This window comes from Hesperophylax consimilis, chromosome 24 (assembly GCF_061612785.1).
Source record: "Hesperophylax consimilis isolate HC1 chromosome 24, BYU_Hcon_1.0, whole genome shotgun sequence".
Classification (NCBI taxonomy): domain Eukaryota; kingdom Metazoa; phylum Arthropoda; class Insecta; order Trichoptera; family Limnephilidae; genus Hesperophylax; species Hesperophylax consimilis.
Window position 1 is genome coordinate 10995153 of NC_142859.1, and position 17067 is coordinate 11012219.

The 17067-nt window shown below is 37.5% G+C and overlaps 2 protein-coding genes and 1 long non-coding RNA gene across 4 annotated transcripts in view; 1 reads left to right on the forward strand and 2 right to left on the reverse strand.

The window, feature by feature from the left end:
* LOC149411897 (uncharacterized) overlaps nucleotides 1–17067 on the reverse strand; it is a 138887-nt gene that overhangs the window by 109802 nt on the left and 12018 nt on the right. The window lies entirely within an intron of this gene.
* Nucleotides 1095–8129, reverse strand: LOC149411901 (uncharacterized). 2 transcript variants are annotated; one of them, XM_089646605.1, is made up of 4 exons: nucleotides 7822–8129; nucleotides 4312–4499; nucleotides 4116–4216; nucleotides 1095–2630 (listed from the first exon to the last, which is right to left on the reverse strand). In XM_089646605.1, the coding sequence occupies exons 2-4, from the start codon at nucleotides 4367–4369 to the stop codon at nucleotides 1866–1868; spliced, it is 924 nt and encodes a 307-aa protein (XP_089502731.1). In that variant the 5' UTR covers nucleotides 4370–4499; nucleotides 7822–8129; the 3' UTR covers nucleotides 1095–1865. The 2 variants fall into 2 exon arrangements, with proteins under 2 accessions (XP_089502731.1, XP_089502730.1); XM_089646604.1 differs by lacking the exon at nucleotides 7822–8129 and having other exon boundaries at nucleotides 4312–4869.
* On the forward strand, nucleotides 11866–14533 carry LOC149411902 (uncharacterized). Its single transcript, XM_089646235.1, has 5 exons — nucleotides 11866–13640; nucleotides 13785–13877; nucleotides 13965–14051; nucleotides 14236–14325; nucleotides 14402–14533. Exons 1-5 carry the CDS (start codon nucleotides 13536–13538, stop codon nucleotides 14531–14533), a joined length of 507 nt encoding a protein of 168 aa, XP_089502361.1. The 5' UTR covers nucleotides 11866–13535.

Here is a 17067-nt window from a genome sequence, read left to right on the forward strand (position 1 = left end):
AAAAAACACATACAAGTTCAGTGCCCAGCTGTTGTAAAACTATACAATGAAAAAATGGGTGGAGTCGATAGTTGTGATCAAAGTCTGGAATGTTACAGGACTTGGGTCAAGACAAAGAAATGGACGTTAAAAGTAATTATTCATATGTTTGACTTAGCTATCGTAAATAGCTGGAATGAGTACAGAAGAGTTTGCAACGAAAATAATTACAGAAAAAAAGATATACTGGACCTGCTGGATTTTAGGCTGACGATTGGAGAGTATTTGCTTGGAGGACTGCCACCCAAACGAAAGTTTGATGCAGATGCTGAAACGAGCACCCAAACAATACAGTCACCTTCAAAAAGATACCAACCAGCTGCAATTCCATTTGAAGACAAGAGGTACGACGGGTATGAGCACTGGCCCATTGTCGAATCTCTCAAAGCTCCAAGGTGTTGCAGACTGGAGGGATGTTCAAAGCGATCTCGCACCAAATGTATAAAATGTGATGTCTACTTATGCCTATCAAAAGATGTCAACTGTTTCTTAAAGTTTCATCGCAAATAATCATTGATTTTTGATAACTTACTTCGAATATTTTGTTAAACCAGTATCTCTTTTTGGAAATTGTTGAGACCCAGTACTCACAATTGTGAGTATGGCTTTTCCAAGAAAAATTGATTAATAAAAAATATAAAAAAATTCTTTTTTTCTTTTTTTGTTACCCATAATCACATTACTACAACGAAAAACTAAAAATTGTTTGTCAACTAGGCTCGGGTCTGAAAGGGATATATATATTTTTATAGAGATATAGAGAGCAGCTGGAGACAGAAATATACGCACCAAATAACTATAAAAAGAGCTATTGAGCTCGAGACTGTAATGTACCGCAATAGGCAAATACACACCAAATAACTATAAAAGAGTTATTGAGCTCGAGACGGTAATGTAGGGGAGACCTAGGAGAGTTGTGACAGAGGAGAGTTGTGACAGAGGAGAGTTGTGACAGAGGAGAGTTGTGACAATGACGATTTCTCCCCACCTATAATGCTACGTCCAAATGCTTGCGACAAGCAGCTTGTCGCAAGCTCAGGCAAGCTCTGGCAAGCGAATGGCTGGCATCCCCACACTTGCAAGCGCGCCAGTATATTCGCAGAGCCCAAAGATGGCGGACGTCGAAGCAGCTGCATCAGCTGTCATTTTTGCGCTAACGTATTTTTATTATAAAGCGAAACAAAATGAAAAAAAACGGAAAATTCGAAAGAGAAGAAGATGGTGGATGATTAAAATTCACAGAAATCGTACCAGGTAATTCATTTATATTCTAATATTTTGTTTATTTGTGTGTTTTGTGTTCGTAGATGCTATTTTTTTTTTGTTTTGTTTCAGAGAACTAATTGAAGAACGGTTTAATGAACTTCTATGTGAGCCGTCTGGGGAGTTTGATAACTTCTGTCGCATGACCTCGGCTGATTTTGAATTCTTGCTGAACAAAATTTCACCTGCGATTTCAAAGCAAGATACCAATTTCAGGGAAGCTATACCAGCGAAATATCGTCTTGCGATAACTTTAAGATTTCTGGCATCTGGCGACAGTTATAAAAGCCTTCATTATTTATTTAAAGTATCGAGCCAAAGCATATCTACAATCGTACGAGAAGTTTGCAAGGCTATTATTGCAGTTCTAAAGGACGAAATAAAGGTAAAGGAAAACAATAATAATATTTTTTATGATATTTTTTATTTCTTTTTTGTTAGTACAAATTACAATTACAAATTACAATCACAAATTACAATTACAAATTACAATTACAAAAAAGTTTACTGATTAGTGTCATTAGACACTAATGAACAATTAAAATTTTAATGACACTAACAATTTACTGATTCGTGTCATTAGAAGATTCGAAATCTTCATACGCTTTCAATAAATCTGCGTTTGCAATGTACTCTCGAGGGGGCTGAAGTATTTCTGCCGATATTATTTCTATTGGACGGGTAGAATTGCAGTCGTTTTGGGGTTGACGATTGGATGAATGCGGATTGAAAGTATCGGGTTGTATCGGGTACTGGTTAAATGGAACAAATTTTTTGGTTCTTCGAGGTTTTGGGTTCAATAAGCTCATAGAGGGCTCGTAAGAAGTTTGGGAGGATGAAGGGCGTTTTGGAATTGGTGTGCTCAAGGGTTCGTAATGGGAAGATTGAGATGATGAAGGTCGGCTGGGAAAATGGACGCTGGATGCCGATGGAGGTCTATAAAAATTTGAATATTGAGGAGATATTGAGGTTTCTCTTATGAATTCACTTTGCTGAAGTCTTTCCACAAACAATCCATCAATTTTTAACATAAAAAGTTTCCTTTCATTGTTAGAAAGCTCCCGCAGCTTCAAAGCTAATAACTTTCCGTAGAGGTCACATTCATCGTCTTTGGGAGGCGGTGGCTTATTTAAAATGTTTGTCAATTGTCCTAAAGCTGTGGTCATTTGTCGCTCAGCAAAGTCAGGACCACGGCGAGGGGGTTTCGGCGTAGAAACAGGTGTGGCCGAAGAAGTCGATGGCAGCGGGTGATTGTTGTCTTCTCCTAATAAGTCCCCATCCATCTCTTCGGATTCGATTTCTATCTCGTCGATTTCCGGTCGTGATTGCTGAACAAAATATAAACCGACAGTATTAAATTGTTATTTGTTACAGATTAATTGTTTTATTAATTACTGATATACCTAATATGTTATAATTTCAGATGCCCTCAACAGCGGAAGGTTGTCTGGCAATAGAAGAAGGATACAGGAGCAAGTTTCCACATTGCGTGGGTTCGTTGGACGGCAAACATATAGTTATTGAAAGTCCATTTTATAGTGGTACTGAGTATTTCAACTACAAGAAAACGTTTAGCATTGTTCTTATGGCATTAGTCGATAGCAAATACAAATTTACATTTGCGGACATAGGAAGTCAAGGGAGAATTAGTGACGGTGGTGTTTTTAAGAATTCATTATTGTGGCAAAGAATTTGTAGAAACGAAACTAATTTCCCCACATCTTGCCCACTTCCTGGATCAAATAATGACGTGCCTTACGTCTTTTTAGCCGACGGTGCTTTTGCCCTAAGTACTCATATAATGAAGCCATACCCTGGAAATCATGAAATAGGTTCACCAAAAAGGAAATTTAACCAATGCTTATCTAGGTCTCGGGTTGTCGTGGAAAATACATTTGGGGTTTTAACTTCAGTTTTCAGAATTTTCCGACGACCAATTAATTTGCAACCAGATACTGTGTCGGAAATCACGATGACTTGTGTACTCCTACATAATTTTCTCAGAAAAAGTGAAAGTTCTTCAGCAAGATATACTCCCCCAGGTACGTTTGATGCACATGATGAAAATGGCAATCTTATGAGACTTGGTTCATGGCGAAGAAACCAGGATGAATATAATGCAATACAAAACATGCCAAACATACCCCGAAGGTCGCCGTTGAACGCCATTCAAATTAGGGAAGAATTTACTTCATATTTTTGTAGGAGCACTACCTGAAGAGCGATTCTATATCTTTAGTGGGATCGTAACGAGATAACGGACGCGATCTCCTTTCAGATTTGTGTGATTTTCTATAGCGGTTATTTGATTTTTCTATGGGCCGATGTCAGGTTTTAGCTGTGAGCTGTGGCGGCTCATGACTTTTTTGTGTGCTAGTTTTTTTGTATGAAAAATTTTATGAATTTTTAGTTTGGCCGTGTGTCACACGGATTTCCTGAAAAATCTTCATACAAAAAACCGATTTTCGAAAAGAATAAAAGAAAATTCGCCTACGACAACTTCAATAATGCCGTTTTTTAATATTAGCACTCTAGCACACCCAAAAGTCACGAGCCGCCACTGTATGTGAGCTGTCACATATTTTAGCTTAGATCGTTCTAAACACTAATTCCTATTAATAACAGCCATAGAAAATCACACAAATCTGACAGGAGATCACATCCGTTATCTCACAAAAGATATAGAATCGCTCTTCAGGACGTGATTTATAAAATTACATTTTACCAATATAATTTTATACAATGTCATGTCATGTCAATAAAATTAAACCTAAAAATAAACCATTAAAGTAATATGAAGTTTTTTTACTCACCGTTTCGGTATTTATTGTATTTCTACAGGTATATATAGGCAATAAAAAAAGTTCCATCGTCTTGTACGCGAACCAAATGGGATCATATATGTCTTCAACGCCTGAAAGGAAAAAAAAATGATATTTCTCTTACAAATTTACTCAAATAAATTGAAACAAAAATAAGGTAAAGAGGCATAAAAATAATTATCCATACCAGCGCCAGATCGTATGGAATCTTGCTTCTTTTTTAGATGTTTCCTAAAAGTTGTCATCAAAATCTCTTTCTTTGATTTTATTTCCTTTACGGGCTTATTCACAGTTCGGCTCAAACGAGTCCACGCATCAGACACTTTTTTTTATCTTTATGATCCACATCGTTTGGGTTCCAAATGCACGACTCCCCTTGGTAACATTCCAAGAAAAATAATGTCGTGTCATTTGTCCAGGTATTCATGTTTGGAATTTTTATTTGTATAAAAAGTTCGGAACGAAAAGCACGTCAAGTTCGGAACGAAAAGCACGTCTACCTTCCGCCAGTCCGTAAGTTGTACTAACGTGTGGATGCCACGCCAGCGTTTGCCGCAAGCGCTTGCCGCTTGGGCCAAAATATCCGACCTCGATCGGATCGGCGGCAAGCTCTCGCAAGCTCTTGCAAGCCTACGCAAGCCAAGCCACACGCGCGGCACCAGACGCTGGGGCTTGTGGACGCTTGCAGAGGCTTGCCACGTATTTGGACGCGGCTTAATAGTTAGCGAGATGGCAACAACGCTCGTTTGTCGCTCTAGAGAAGCGCTACTTCACTCAGTACACGCCGGTGGCGCACGAGAAGCGGTCGCGTAGTTACGACGTCTGCGTGTAAAAAAAAGCGAAAAGTAAGTTTTTATTCAAAATTTTGATTGTATTTATAGCATGTCTTATTACATGTGCGTTGTTGTGTTATCTTTTCTTAAGTTGTATGGTTATTTAAGTCTCAAAGCGTTACATTGATATTTTGTGTTTGCACCGTGTTTAGAAAATATGAATCATTATTCGGACCAAGTCGGAATTTTGAGCACCTAGGAGGGTTGTGACAGCATGTCACAACTCTCCTATTTGACTTAATTTTTCTGCTGGGTTATTTTGACACTTTTTAATTAATTTGCGATGTCTGTATATGTGTTTGTGCATTAGTGTATTAAGGTCAAATCTTGCAAGTACAGTCCGCAATAAAATCATGTCTCTAAAAATTCATTTTCGATAAAAAAATATTTCGTCTTGTGGTGTGATATTGCATGCTAAATGACTACTTTTTTGTTACAGAATGCCTAATAACTACACACGAAAGACTGATAAAGGCACTGCTAGTGTCGAAATATACGAACTTGCCTTTGAAGAGGTTACGTTAAGAGGTAAAAGTCTAAGAGATGCCGCGTCCTCTTACAATCTGAACTACATGTCTTTATCAAGATATATTAAGAAGAAAGTTCATTATCAAGCAAACCCAGTAGGCGAGGCTCCATCTATGGGTTATACCAGTCCGACGATATTTACACAAGAGGAGGAGAATATATTAAGCAACTATTTGCTAACATGTGCAGCAGCTAATTATGGACTGACAACAAAAGAAACTAGAGTCATTGCATATAAGTTAGCCAAAAAATATAATAAAAAAATTCCAAAGTCATGGGAGGAATATAAAAAGGCAGGAGAAGTGTGGCTTAAGCTATTTATGCAACGACATCCCAATTTATCTTTAAGATTGCCTCAATCTACTAGCATAGCTCGCGCTACCAGCTTCAATAAAACAAATGTGGCCACTTTTTTGACAACTACACAGGCGTCTTAAGCAAATATAAACTTATTTATGCAAAAGATATTTGGAATGTCGATGAGACTGGAATAACTACCGTCCAAAAGCCTGATAGGATAATTGCGCGACGCGGAGAAAAACAGGTCAGTGCCATGACATCGGCAGAAAGAGGGACCTTGGTCACACTGGCTTTAGCTGGAAATGCAATAGGTAATTACATACCACCTATGTTTATATTTCCTCGTAAACGATTCCAAGAGCATTTCATTCGGGACGGCCCAATTGGTTCAGTCGGAACAGCTAACGGATCAGGCTGGATGCAAGAGGATGATTTTCAAGTTTTCCTTGAGCATTTTAAAAATCGTGTTAGACCATCAAAAGAGTAGAGAGCTCTGTTGCTCCTAGATAATCGTGCCTCGCATACAGCTCTAAAAAACATTGAATTCTGCAGAGAAAATGGCATAATTTTGCTCACATTTCCCCCACACTGTACGCACAAGCTACAGCCACTGGATCGTGCCATTTTTGGACCCCTTAAAAAAGCAATTAATACAGCTTGTGACAATTGGATGCGAAGCAATGCCGGGAAAGTCATGACAATTTATGACATCCCATCTATAACAAAGTCTGCATTTGATGTAGCAATCACTGCAAGGAATATCAGTGCTGGTTTTGCTGCAACTGGAACATGGCCGGTTGACACAAACATATTTGGAGAAGCCGATTTCCTGCCAAATCAAGTCACTGATCGTCCCAACCCAGAACTAGAGCAATCCATTTCAGAAATTTTGGACAATCCAGCAGAAAGAACCATAACTTCAAATCTCAACACCGGCACAGTTGATAACGTTGAAGCAAGATCCAGTCCAGCGCTTCCATCTATCAACGAAGATAGTAGCACTAGAGGCGGCATACCGTACGGAGGGGCGCGCAACCAGCGATCCGGGTGCCCCACCCGCCCCGCCCGCCCTACCTGCGGACAATATCCCGACACCATCGAAAATTCCGGAGGTTGTCGAAATATTTCACAACGGTGAAGATAAACCTGAAGAAACGGAAAAACCGAAGAAAAACAGAAAACCGAGAAAGAGGAAAGTGGTGCCTGCTGCGCAACATCAAGAAGAACCAAACCGTCCTTCTCTCGACCCGGAAGACCAAGGAGACTGGAAAACACAAGCCCGCAAACCTCGGAAACGCACGCGACCAATAACGGGTACTAGGAAAGACACCTCTTTACGCGCCGTCGAACGTAAATTCTACATTCACGCTTGGCGTTTTAGCCCGAACACCGAAATCGCGCATATAAATACCTTTCTTAGGTCTATAGAAGCAAACATAGATTTTGACATGGTCAAATTGAATGCGAAAGGGAACTACAGTTCCTTTAAAATTGGCGTTCCTCAAGACAAAGAAGACACATTCTTAAACGCAGCAAATTGGCCGGCAGGAATTTCAATTTCAAAATATAAATTCCTAGGAAAAAGCGTGCCGACTTAATGGCGATACTAGAATTAAAATATCAAAATGTTCGTGGCCTAAACACGAAAATAGATGAATTTTCAAGAAACGTTATCTCACAAAATTCAGAAGTAATTGCTTTGACAGAAACATGGTTGCAAACCTCTGTTTTTGACAAGGAACTGTTTACCGATCAGTATACAGTACATCGGCGGGATCGAGACGGGCAGCGAGGGGGAGGGGTACTTCTTGCTGTCCGCAAACCACTTGCATCGATGCGCTTAAAGGAACTAGAAACAGACGGCGAGCATCTATGGGTAAAGGTAGTTAAATCTAACTTTACCATAGTCATATGTGTTACGTATTTTTATTGCTCAGACGATACTGAAATTAGACGCAACTTCTATGAGCATCTAGATACTAAATCCAATTTATTATTGAATAAAAATATTATTATACTGGGTGATTTTAACCTACATAATAAACCTGAGGACGTGTTAAACGACTTTAAATATTTTTGTGGTTCAAATGGATTAACTCAGCACAGTGAAGTATTAAACAGTTATGACAATATCCTGGACCTCGTCCTAAGTAACTTGTCCCTGTGTGAAGTGACTAGAAGCGAAGAGCCGCTAGTCAAGGAAGACCATCATCATCCAACACTGGCCGTAGCGGCGCGTCTAACGCGAGCCGCACCATCACATAGCAACGGCCACAAACATCACCGCGCCCGCGCCCGCCCCGCCTCGTCTACACACAATATCAACTGCTACTCGCAATATAACTTTAAACGTGCTAATATAGAACTGTGTCAAAACATTCTGTTACATTTTGACTGGAAATTTCTTAAAAGTATACATTCTGTTGATGTTGCGGTAGAGTATTTTTATAATGTTTTAACAAGTGTTTTTGATTTATGTGTTCCAATTAAGAAGTCAATAAATGTGAGTGCAACCTACCCGGTATGGTTCACTAAATCAATTATTGACAAAATAAAAATCAAGGAAGCGCATCGCAGAAAATATAGAGTACACAAAAAGCAATCAGACTACTTATTGTTTTCTGCGATGCGATCCGAGCTCAAAAAAGATATTGTCATAACTAAACGACAATATTTAAACAGAATTCAGGACGGGATTAAAGACAATGTCAAATGCTTCTGGGATTTTATAAAATCACAGAAAGCTAACTCCAGGTCACATAACGGCCTGAATAGTGGAGACAAATTTATAACGGACTCAGAATCTATCTGTCAGAAATTTGCAGACTACTTTCAATCTGTGTATGATAGTGAAACCCCTAATCTTAGTACAGATTTTACGCGAACAGAGGTCCCATGGAACGTAGGTAACATTTCCCTAAGATTAACGAGCCCGACAGAGGTAGAAGCTTATATCCGTAAACTGAAGACTGACAAGGCTACAGGGCCGGATGGAATCCCTTCCAGTACTATAATTAGCATAGCGCCAATGATAAGTGAAGCTCTTTGTCATATATTTAATACCAGTATTTTGACTTCTACTTTCCCCCAGATATGGAAACTGACCCGAGTCAGTCCCATTTTCAAGGCTGGTGACAAGACAGACGTCAAAAACTACAGACCGGTAGCCGTATTATCAGTGCTACCAAAACTATTTGAAAAAATGATTTGTGACAAATTAAGTCTCCAGATTATACCATTCATTGGAGAAAATCAACACGGTTTCCTTCCAAAGAAATCAACAGTCACAAATCTGCTTACTTTCTCGAGATTGGTAGCCACCGGTTTAGACTCAAGGCACCAAACAGATGTAGTTTACACCGACTTTGCCAAAGCATTTGACCGTGTTAACCATGATATCTTACTGAGGAAAATGTTTAAACTAGGCTTCGACCTACCAACACTAAACTTTTTCTCATCATATTTAAAATCCAGAAAACAATTTGTTTCGGTAAATGGGCATAATTCAAAAAAATTCTCAGCGAAATCTGGAATTCCTCAAGGGTCTAACCTCGGACCGCTGTTGTTTCTAATACTAATAAATGACATCCAAAACTATGTTAAGAATAGTAAATGTCTACTGTTTGCAGATGACCTTAAAATTCTAATGGAAATAAGCTCCCAACAAGACTGTCTTAAAATGCAAGCTGATCTGGATGCACTATCTGAATGGTCGTTGATAAACAAATTAGATTTCAATACAAAAAAATGTGTCACTATGTCTTACACTCGCTCTTCAAACACTATACTTTACGATTATAAGATAAAGGGCGAAACACTATCACGTGTAAATTCCGTAAAGGATCTCGGTGTCGTCTTTGATCCCGAACTGAAATTCTCTGGCCATATATCGCAGCTCACTCAGTCTTGCTACAAACTTCTTGGATTCGTCATTAGGACATGCAAGCAGTTCAATAACCAAGATGCTATGTTAGCATTGTTCGATGGCATACTGAGAAGCAAGCTGGAGTATGCGAGCGATGTTTGGGCACCGTACCACCAGAAGTACATTGAAATGATAAGAGCAAATCCAGAAGAAATTCCTCAGGTATGTCTATATGCGGACGCATGGAACCTATCCCAGGTTCATGCACCATATCGACTTACTTGAGGAAACCAATTCTGTGAGTCTGGAAACTAGGCGGAAAGCAAGCCTAGCCACTATATCTTTCAAAATTTGGAACAATTTTATTGATAGCCCATTCCTCTTGGGATGCTATGATTTATATGTACCAGACCACTACAGCCGAAGTCGATACCATGACTTATTTAGAGTACCAAAAGGCAAAACCGACGTCCTGGCAAAGCATAGCATGACGAGGGGAGTGGTACTGTTGAACGAACTAGCAAAGAATTTGGATGTAAATGACTGTTCTTTAAACGACCTAAAACAATTATTGAAGAGTCACTTTCCCAAATGCTGATATGATGTAAAATTATACTGTTTGTAAAATTGTACTGTAACTGGAACGAATGTTCTGTTGTACAATAAAAAAAAAAAATAAAAAATAAAAAAAAATTAAAAAAAATAAAAAAAAGACAAAATTCCTCCTCTCAAAACCAAACCGATTCTGACTTCTGTTGAAATCCCCCAATATACTTCTCTCCAGAAAACGAAACAGTCCGAGACAGCCATGAATATTGTCCAAATTGCCACTCTGGCACTGAAAGCAGCCGAGCCTCTCAAAAATAACATAACCAAAGAAGTCCGCGACACAATAATCTCATCTTTACTGGAGATAATTGAGAAAGGAGCCACACTGGGAAAACAACTTCATGCTCTGGAAGTCGAATTACTTGAAACCAAGGTGCAGAATGCAGAATGTCAATTTAAGATGGAAGAAAGACACTGTAGGGAAATGTCAGCTTTCTGCGCCAACGCTCAAAAAGAACCCGTACTCAGTTACGCCTCGGCAGTAGGGAATCGAGGAGATCGCACCAGACATGCCGTAATAGTGTCGTCATCAGACCAAGAAGCGACGTCAGAATCCATCACCTCAACAATAAAGGATATTATCAAGCCAGCCGACCTCAGAGTGGGTGTCAGTGGTATGTCAAAGGCCAAAAATAACAAGGTCATAATTACCTGCCCTAAAAAGTCAGATGCACAGTGCACAGAAGATCCTAACAGCAATTCCAGGGCTGACCAATGGTAACTTGGTTGCTCATGAGGGCAAACGTCTTAGACCTAATCTTATCTTGAAGGGGATCGAAAAAGAAACACAAGATTCTGAAATATTAGACATGATCTTGCAACAAAATGATACTATCTACGAAGCCACTGGAAATGATAAGGAAGCTATTAAAATTCTAAGATTCACAAACAACAGGAAAAATGATAGGCTACGAAATGTTATTCTGATCGTCAAAAAAGAACCACATTCAGCTATGTTAAAACAAGAAAGAATAAATATAGGTTTCCAGCGAGTCCGAGTCGAAGACAGCTGCCCAATCATGCAGTGCTATAAATGCATGGGATACTATAATTTTAAGAAGAATTTTAGATCGGCGTAATACGCACAGTCGAAACGGCGACAATTGCGGAAAATTGATGATTTAACAAAAATAATTCAGGACTTGGATAAAAAGGGCTTTGTTTTAAATGAAGATATTGAGATTTTAACATCAACAACGCCCAACAATGATTTTTTAAAACGGCAAATTTCCAAGGCAAGTGGACTTCCTTTAACAAGAAAGTACTCTCCTGAACTAAGGATATTTGTATTTACTTTGCATTTTTACTCTCCTAGGGCATACAATTACGTAAGGAAAACTTTCAACATGTGCTTGCCTCATCCCAAAACACTTGCTAATTGGTATAAACAAGTTGATTGTAACCCCGGTTTCACACAAGAATCGTTCGATGCAATCAAACTGAAAGTTCAGTTGAGTGATGAACCAATTATTTGCTCGCTTCTTTAAGACGACATGAGCATTCGTGAACATGTGGAAAGAGTTGGTGAAGTTCAATTGGGGCAAGTCAGTTTTGGTACCAATATGGAAGAAGAACATATTATACCCATGGCTCGTCAGATACTTGCTTTTATGATAGTCTGTGTTAATGGATCGTGGAAAATACCTGTTGGATATTTTCCGATCATAAGCTTGACAGGGGAACAAAAGAGTATGTTGGTTACCCAATGTTCAACATTGCTAAAGGAAAGCGGTATTCAGACAGTTTCTTTGACATTCTTGATGGTGCATCTTCAAACGTTCTCATGGCTAAACAGTTGGGTTGTTCTTTTGAAGAGCATAATTTAAAACCATATTTTTATTTTGAAAATGAGATAATTGTGTTTTTTTTTTATCCATGTCATATGCTTAAATTGATTAGAAATACATTGGGAGACAGAATGAAATTTGTACAGTAACGGGGGGATAGTTGACTTTGGATTGATAGAGAAATTGAATCTTTTACAAGAAAATGAAGGGCTTTATTTAGGTAACAAGTTACGCAGAGCACATGTAGATTATGTGCGGCAAAAATGAAGGTTCGATTGGCAGCCCAGTTGTTAAGCGATTCTGTTGCCGATGCGATAGAATTTTGTGCTCAAGAACTAAAGTTGCCACAATTTATCAATAGTGAACCAACAATACTTTTTATAAGATGTATAAACAAGCTGTTTGATATATTTAATTCACGAAGCATTGCTTCACCGAAGTGGAAAAGACCTATTTACCTCGGAAATCATTTAGAGTTTTCTGAGTACCTTCGAAATGTTAGTTTATATTTGTCAAATTTAAAGTTTTTAGACGGGGTTAAAATAGTCAAATCTACCAAAAAAATTGGGTTCCTGGGTTTTAAAATTTGTATTGAAAGTTTACAATGATTAATAAATAAATACCTAATTTCTGAGTTCCCAATGTTAAAATTTCTAACAATGTATAAATTTAATCAGGACCACATTGAGTTATTTTTTGGAGCGATTCGATCTCACGGTGGTTTTAATAATAACCCATCAGTCATTCAATTTAGATCCGCGTATAGAAAACTCCTTATCCACGCAGAAATCAAAGATGCTAGAACCAGGAACTGCTTACCTTTGGACCAAATAAGTATTTTGAACTGTAGTAGCTCTGGAAATTCCGTAAATATTATTAATGTCACCGCTCCCAAAAGCACAATAATTATAGAGGACAAATTAAACAATATGTATACTAATGATGATGATATTCCTGAATTTATGTGTCCTGAATATTTATGTAATAATTATGTTAAAAACTGGGTAATTTATATCGCTGGATTTGTAGTCAGATATTTAAATAAAAAAATTAAATGTGAGAAATGTCTTGCAGCTCTTACAGGATTAGTTTATCCATCAGATGACGTAATTTTAATTTGTACAAATAGTTTTCAGAGAGGCGCTTAGCCGATCTGGCGGTAAAATAATGAACCCTCAATTTTCGTTAGTGTTTTGATATCTTACTTTCTCACATGTTAGACCAGTCACCACTGGAGTCACCAGTCACATTGTCCACCTAATAACGGCAGTTGCTTCTAAATATTTATATATCAGACCCTGGATCAGTTTGTAGACCATATGCCCTTTGGTCATCTTTGGTCCAAAACCACTTACGCATAGTACGGTCTCTTGTATATTATTACTCTAAGGTCGCAAGACGCTAACCTGTTATTGAACGTTTAAATACTCGGGGACGTTATTGTTTCGTTTGTTTTGTTAATACTTATTGTTATTTAGTATACATCGTAATGCTTTGCAAGATTTGTAATATTGATTTGCCGAACCGGAGTTCTGTAATCATGCATTACTCGAAATATCACAGTGCATCAAACGCCATTGACATTGTTGTACCGGTAAGTGTTTATCATAAATAAACTCTTCTATTCAATAATGCAATGAAATTACAACAAAACAGTTACTTTATATTCGTTAACATTGTCTTGTGTACCATAATACGTATTTGGAGGTTATAATTTATTCATTTTATTGCATTTCAGAGTTCTTCAAATACATTGATGGAAGAGAGAAGCTCAAAGAACCTAGATCCCCACATAATGGAAATAAAAGAAGTTGACAACTATACCCAGACTGTGAGTTTTTATCCTTTAATAATACCCTTCTAATTTTTTGTTTTCTTTTCATATTAACACATATTTCTATGTTCTTTATTGTTTCAGAATGTAATGGATAACAATTTAATTAGTGAATCTTCCAACTTCATTTATATTGAAAAAATAATAGATGCGAGTGCTGTGCCTATTATTGTAAGTATATTTTGTTGTATTGGTTCAAGCTAAAAAGTTTAACAAAGTTATCAATAAATATTAATTACAAAGTGACCGCTACAAGCCATGAACCGATTGTAAGTATATTTTGTTGTATCGATTCAAGTTATAGCGTTCAGATGCAACAAGGTTATCGATTAATTAATTGCGTTAATATTTACAGGAACCAATGAAGGATCATTATATCTCATTCGGTGAAGGAACATCACTAAATATTAATTATGAAGTGACCGCTACAAGCCCTGTGCCTATTGTAAGTATATTTTTGTGTTGGTGCATAGTATTAAAACGTTCTGTGTTCACATCATTAGTTTTGTTTGTTTTTTCAGAGTGCCGATGATACGCTAAAGGATAAAAACAACATTGTTGCAGAAGTCAATGGGAATGATCAGGAAACCGATGATCCTAGCTATGTCCCAGATAATATTGATGGGAAAACAGAAGGTAGTGACATTGTTTGATTCCTGTTATGAATACTGTTTCATATTTTCAATTCATATTATTTACAAAATAACTATTTAAAAACAACATTACGACTACAATTAAAGCACATTTTTTGTTTTCCAGTTTGCGACCAACATACCAACAAAAGAAGTCGGTGGCGCACGTCAGATCCTTCTACCTGGACTCGCAATATTGCAAAGGATCTTAAGGTCGTAGAAATTAAATGCAGAATTGTAAAGCCACCTCTGAAGAAACGTGCTAATGCAAAGCACTACCATTTCTTCAAAGATGGCAGAGAAGAAAGGGTTTGCCGAGATTTTTTTTTGAAAACCTTGTGCATTAGTAATGGTCCTATTAACAAGGCTTATGAAAAAGCAAACAATTTAAATGTATTTAATGGCCCAGATCAGAGGGAGAAGCATGTTCCAGGAAACAAGATGCCTAACAGCTTAGTTAAACTGATCAAAGGACATATTGAAAAATTTCCTGTTACAGAGTCACATTACGTGAGGAAATCATCAGGCCGGCAATACTTAGACAGCAAATTGTCGATATCAAAAATATTTGCACTGTTTATAGATTACTGCAGAGAAAAGGATGTTGTACCGCCCAGCATCACATCTTACAAAAGGATATTTGGCAAGCATTACAATTACTCCTTTTTCAGGCCAAGAAAAGACCAGTGTATTCTATGTACAAAATATAATTCAATGGAGGATGTTGATGAGAAAAAAAAAATGGAGCAAAGCTACTTGGAACACAAAGACCGAGAAAAAGAAGCAAACGCCGACAAAGCTCTCGACAAAGAAAGGGCAACTCGGGACAACACTTTTACCACGGTGACCTTTGATTTGCAAAGTGTTTTACAAATCCCGAGTAGCGATGTTTCACCTCTGTACTACAGTAGAAAACTCTGTTGCTACAATTTGACGATATATGAAGGAGCTCCACCTAACAACGCCATCTGTTATGCTTGGCATGAGGTAAATGGCAAGCGTGGTAGCATAGAAATTGGAGCATGCTTGTATAATTACCTTACTAACATACCAAGTACTGTTAAAGAAATTTCTATTTTTAGTGACACTTGCAGTGGTCAAAACCGTAATCAAAATATTTTGAGTCTGTTAATGTATGTGGTGCAGAGTTCGAATAGTATTGAAGTGTTGGAGCAAAAATTTCTAGAGTCGGGACATTCGATGATGGAATGCGATAGCATGCATAGTGCCATTGAGAAACAAAAAAGGTTCATGAGTGTCTATACAATGCATGACTGGCTGAACATTTTTTCAGCTGCTCGTTCGAATAGGAACAAGAAAAATCCAAAACCCTATGCCGTAAAAGAGTTAAAATATAGTGATTTTTACGATTTGGGTCTCCTATCCAAACAAATCTTAAAAAACAAAACCATGAACACGGCTGGACAAAAAGTGAACTGGTTAAAAGTCAAATGCTTTAGATTTGAAAAAACCAGTCCTACTATAATGAAATATCGTTATGGCCATTCCGGGGAATATTTGGAAATCAATATCGGAATCGTGCTCCAACGTATCCACACCAATAAGGAAGTTGAGTCCATTTTTTAAATTTTTTTTTATGAATGTTCGCATTCAAACTTAAATACAGGTATTTTTTTTTTTAAAGTCTGTTTTCATAATTAAATTAATTCTCAAAGTTTAAATTTTATTAAGCCCGCCAAAACGAGCGGAATCCGAGCGGTAAGAGGCGGGGTGTGTGTGTGACGTCATTCAAACTGTGAGAACCACGTCGCTTAAGCATTTTGTATGGAAAAAAATTAAATTCTTCAACAAGGAATTCCAGTAATTTTTTTACCAATGTTAACCATCTATTAGAATTGATGTTATTAAAAAAAAAGAAAATTGATTAAGATTTCATAGTTAAATTAATATTTTAAGTTAGAATATTTGCTTCTCCCGCCATGCTCCGCCTGCCACGGTATTGCCGCCGCTATTGGTTGACGTGTCAGATGGCTGTCAGTTGCGTGTTGTCTTTTGTTTACAAAACATTAAAAAATGTCTGCAGATAATACATATTATTATTGCATTGTTCCGATGTGTAAAAATACATGTGTTACTGCACCCGATAAGCAATTTATCGCCGTTCCTAGAAATGCAGTTATTCGTAAAAAATGGTGTTTCGCGATGAAAAGATGCGAGAAGCGAAATTCTATTCTGTCGTGTAAATCTGCTAGATATTGCTGCGAGGATCATTTCGATGTAAGTACCAGAGTAAAATTTAAGTTGTCTGTTAAATATTTCCTGGATATATTACATACAATAATATTATTATACTATACTGGTGTAAATTTTACGAGATTCACCAATCTAATGTCAAATTGCATAGAATGAATGGGTAGCTTTACCCCATGTTATCAAATAAATGTGTGAATGTAGTTGAAATAACTGTTGTATGTTGTCCGGATTTAAACGTGAGATAACTATTTAAATAATATTATTATCATGTTTGTATTTGCCTGTCACCTATGTAATAACGATGCAACCTCAAAATTGCCTTGCTTTATAATATAATTTAT

What these genes read in the sequence shown, in the direction of transcription:
- LOC149411901 (XM_089646605.1), bottom strand. Translation starts at nt 4,369, where the DNA reads ATGACAACTTTTAGGAAACATCTAAAAAAGAAGCAAGATTCCATACGA. An exon ending in TTCCATACGATCTGGCGCTG is followed by an intron (nt 4,217 to 4,311) that starts GTATGGATAATT and finishes TTTTCCTTTCAG; the next exon opens with GCGTTGAAGACATATATGAT. An exon ending in ATACAATAAATACCGAAACG is followed by an intron (nt 2,631 to 4,115) that starts GTGAGTAAAAAA and finishes TATTTTGTTCAG; the next exon opens with CAATCACGACCGGAAATCGA.
- LOC149411902 (XM_089646235.1), top strand. Translation starts at nt 13,536, where the DNA reads ATGCTTTGCAAGATTTGTAATATTGATTTGCCGAACCGGAGTTCTGTA. An exon ending in TTGACAACTATACCCAGACT is followed by an intron (nt 13,878 to 13,964) that starts GTGAGTTTTTAT and finishes TTATTGTTTCAG; the next exon opens with AATGTAATGGATAACAATTT. An exon ending in CGAGTGCTGTGCCTATTATT is followed by an intron (nt 14,052 to 14,235) that starts GTAAGTATATTT and finishes TAATATTTACAG; the next exon opens with GAACCAATGAAGGATCATTA.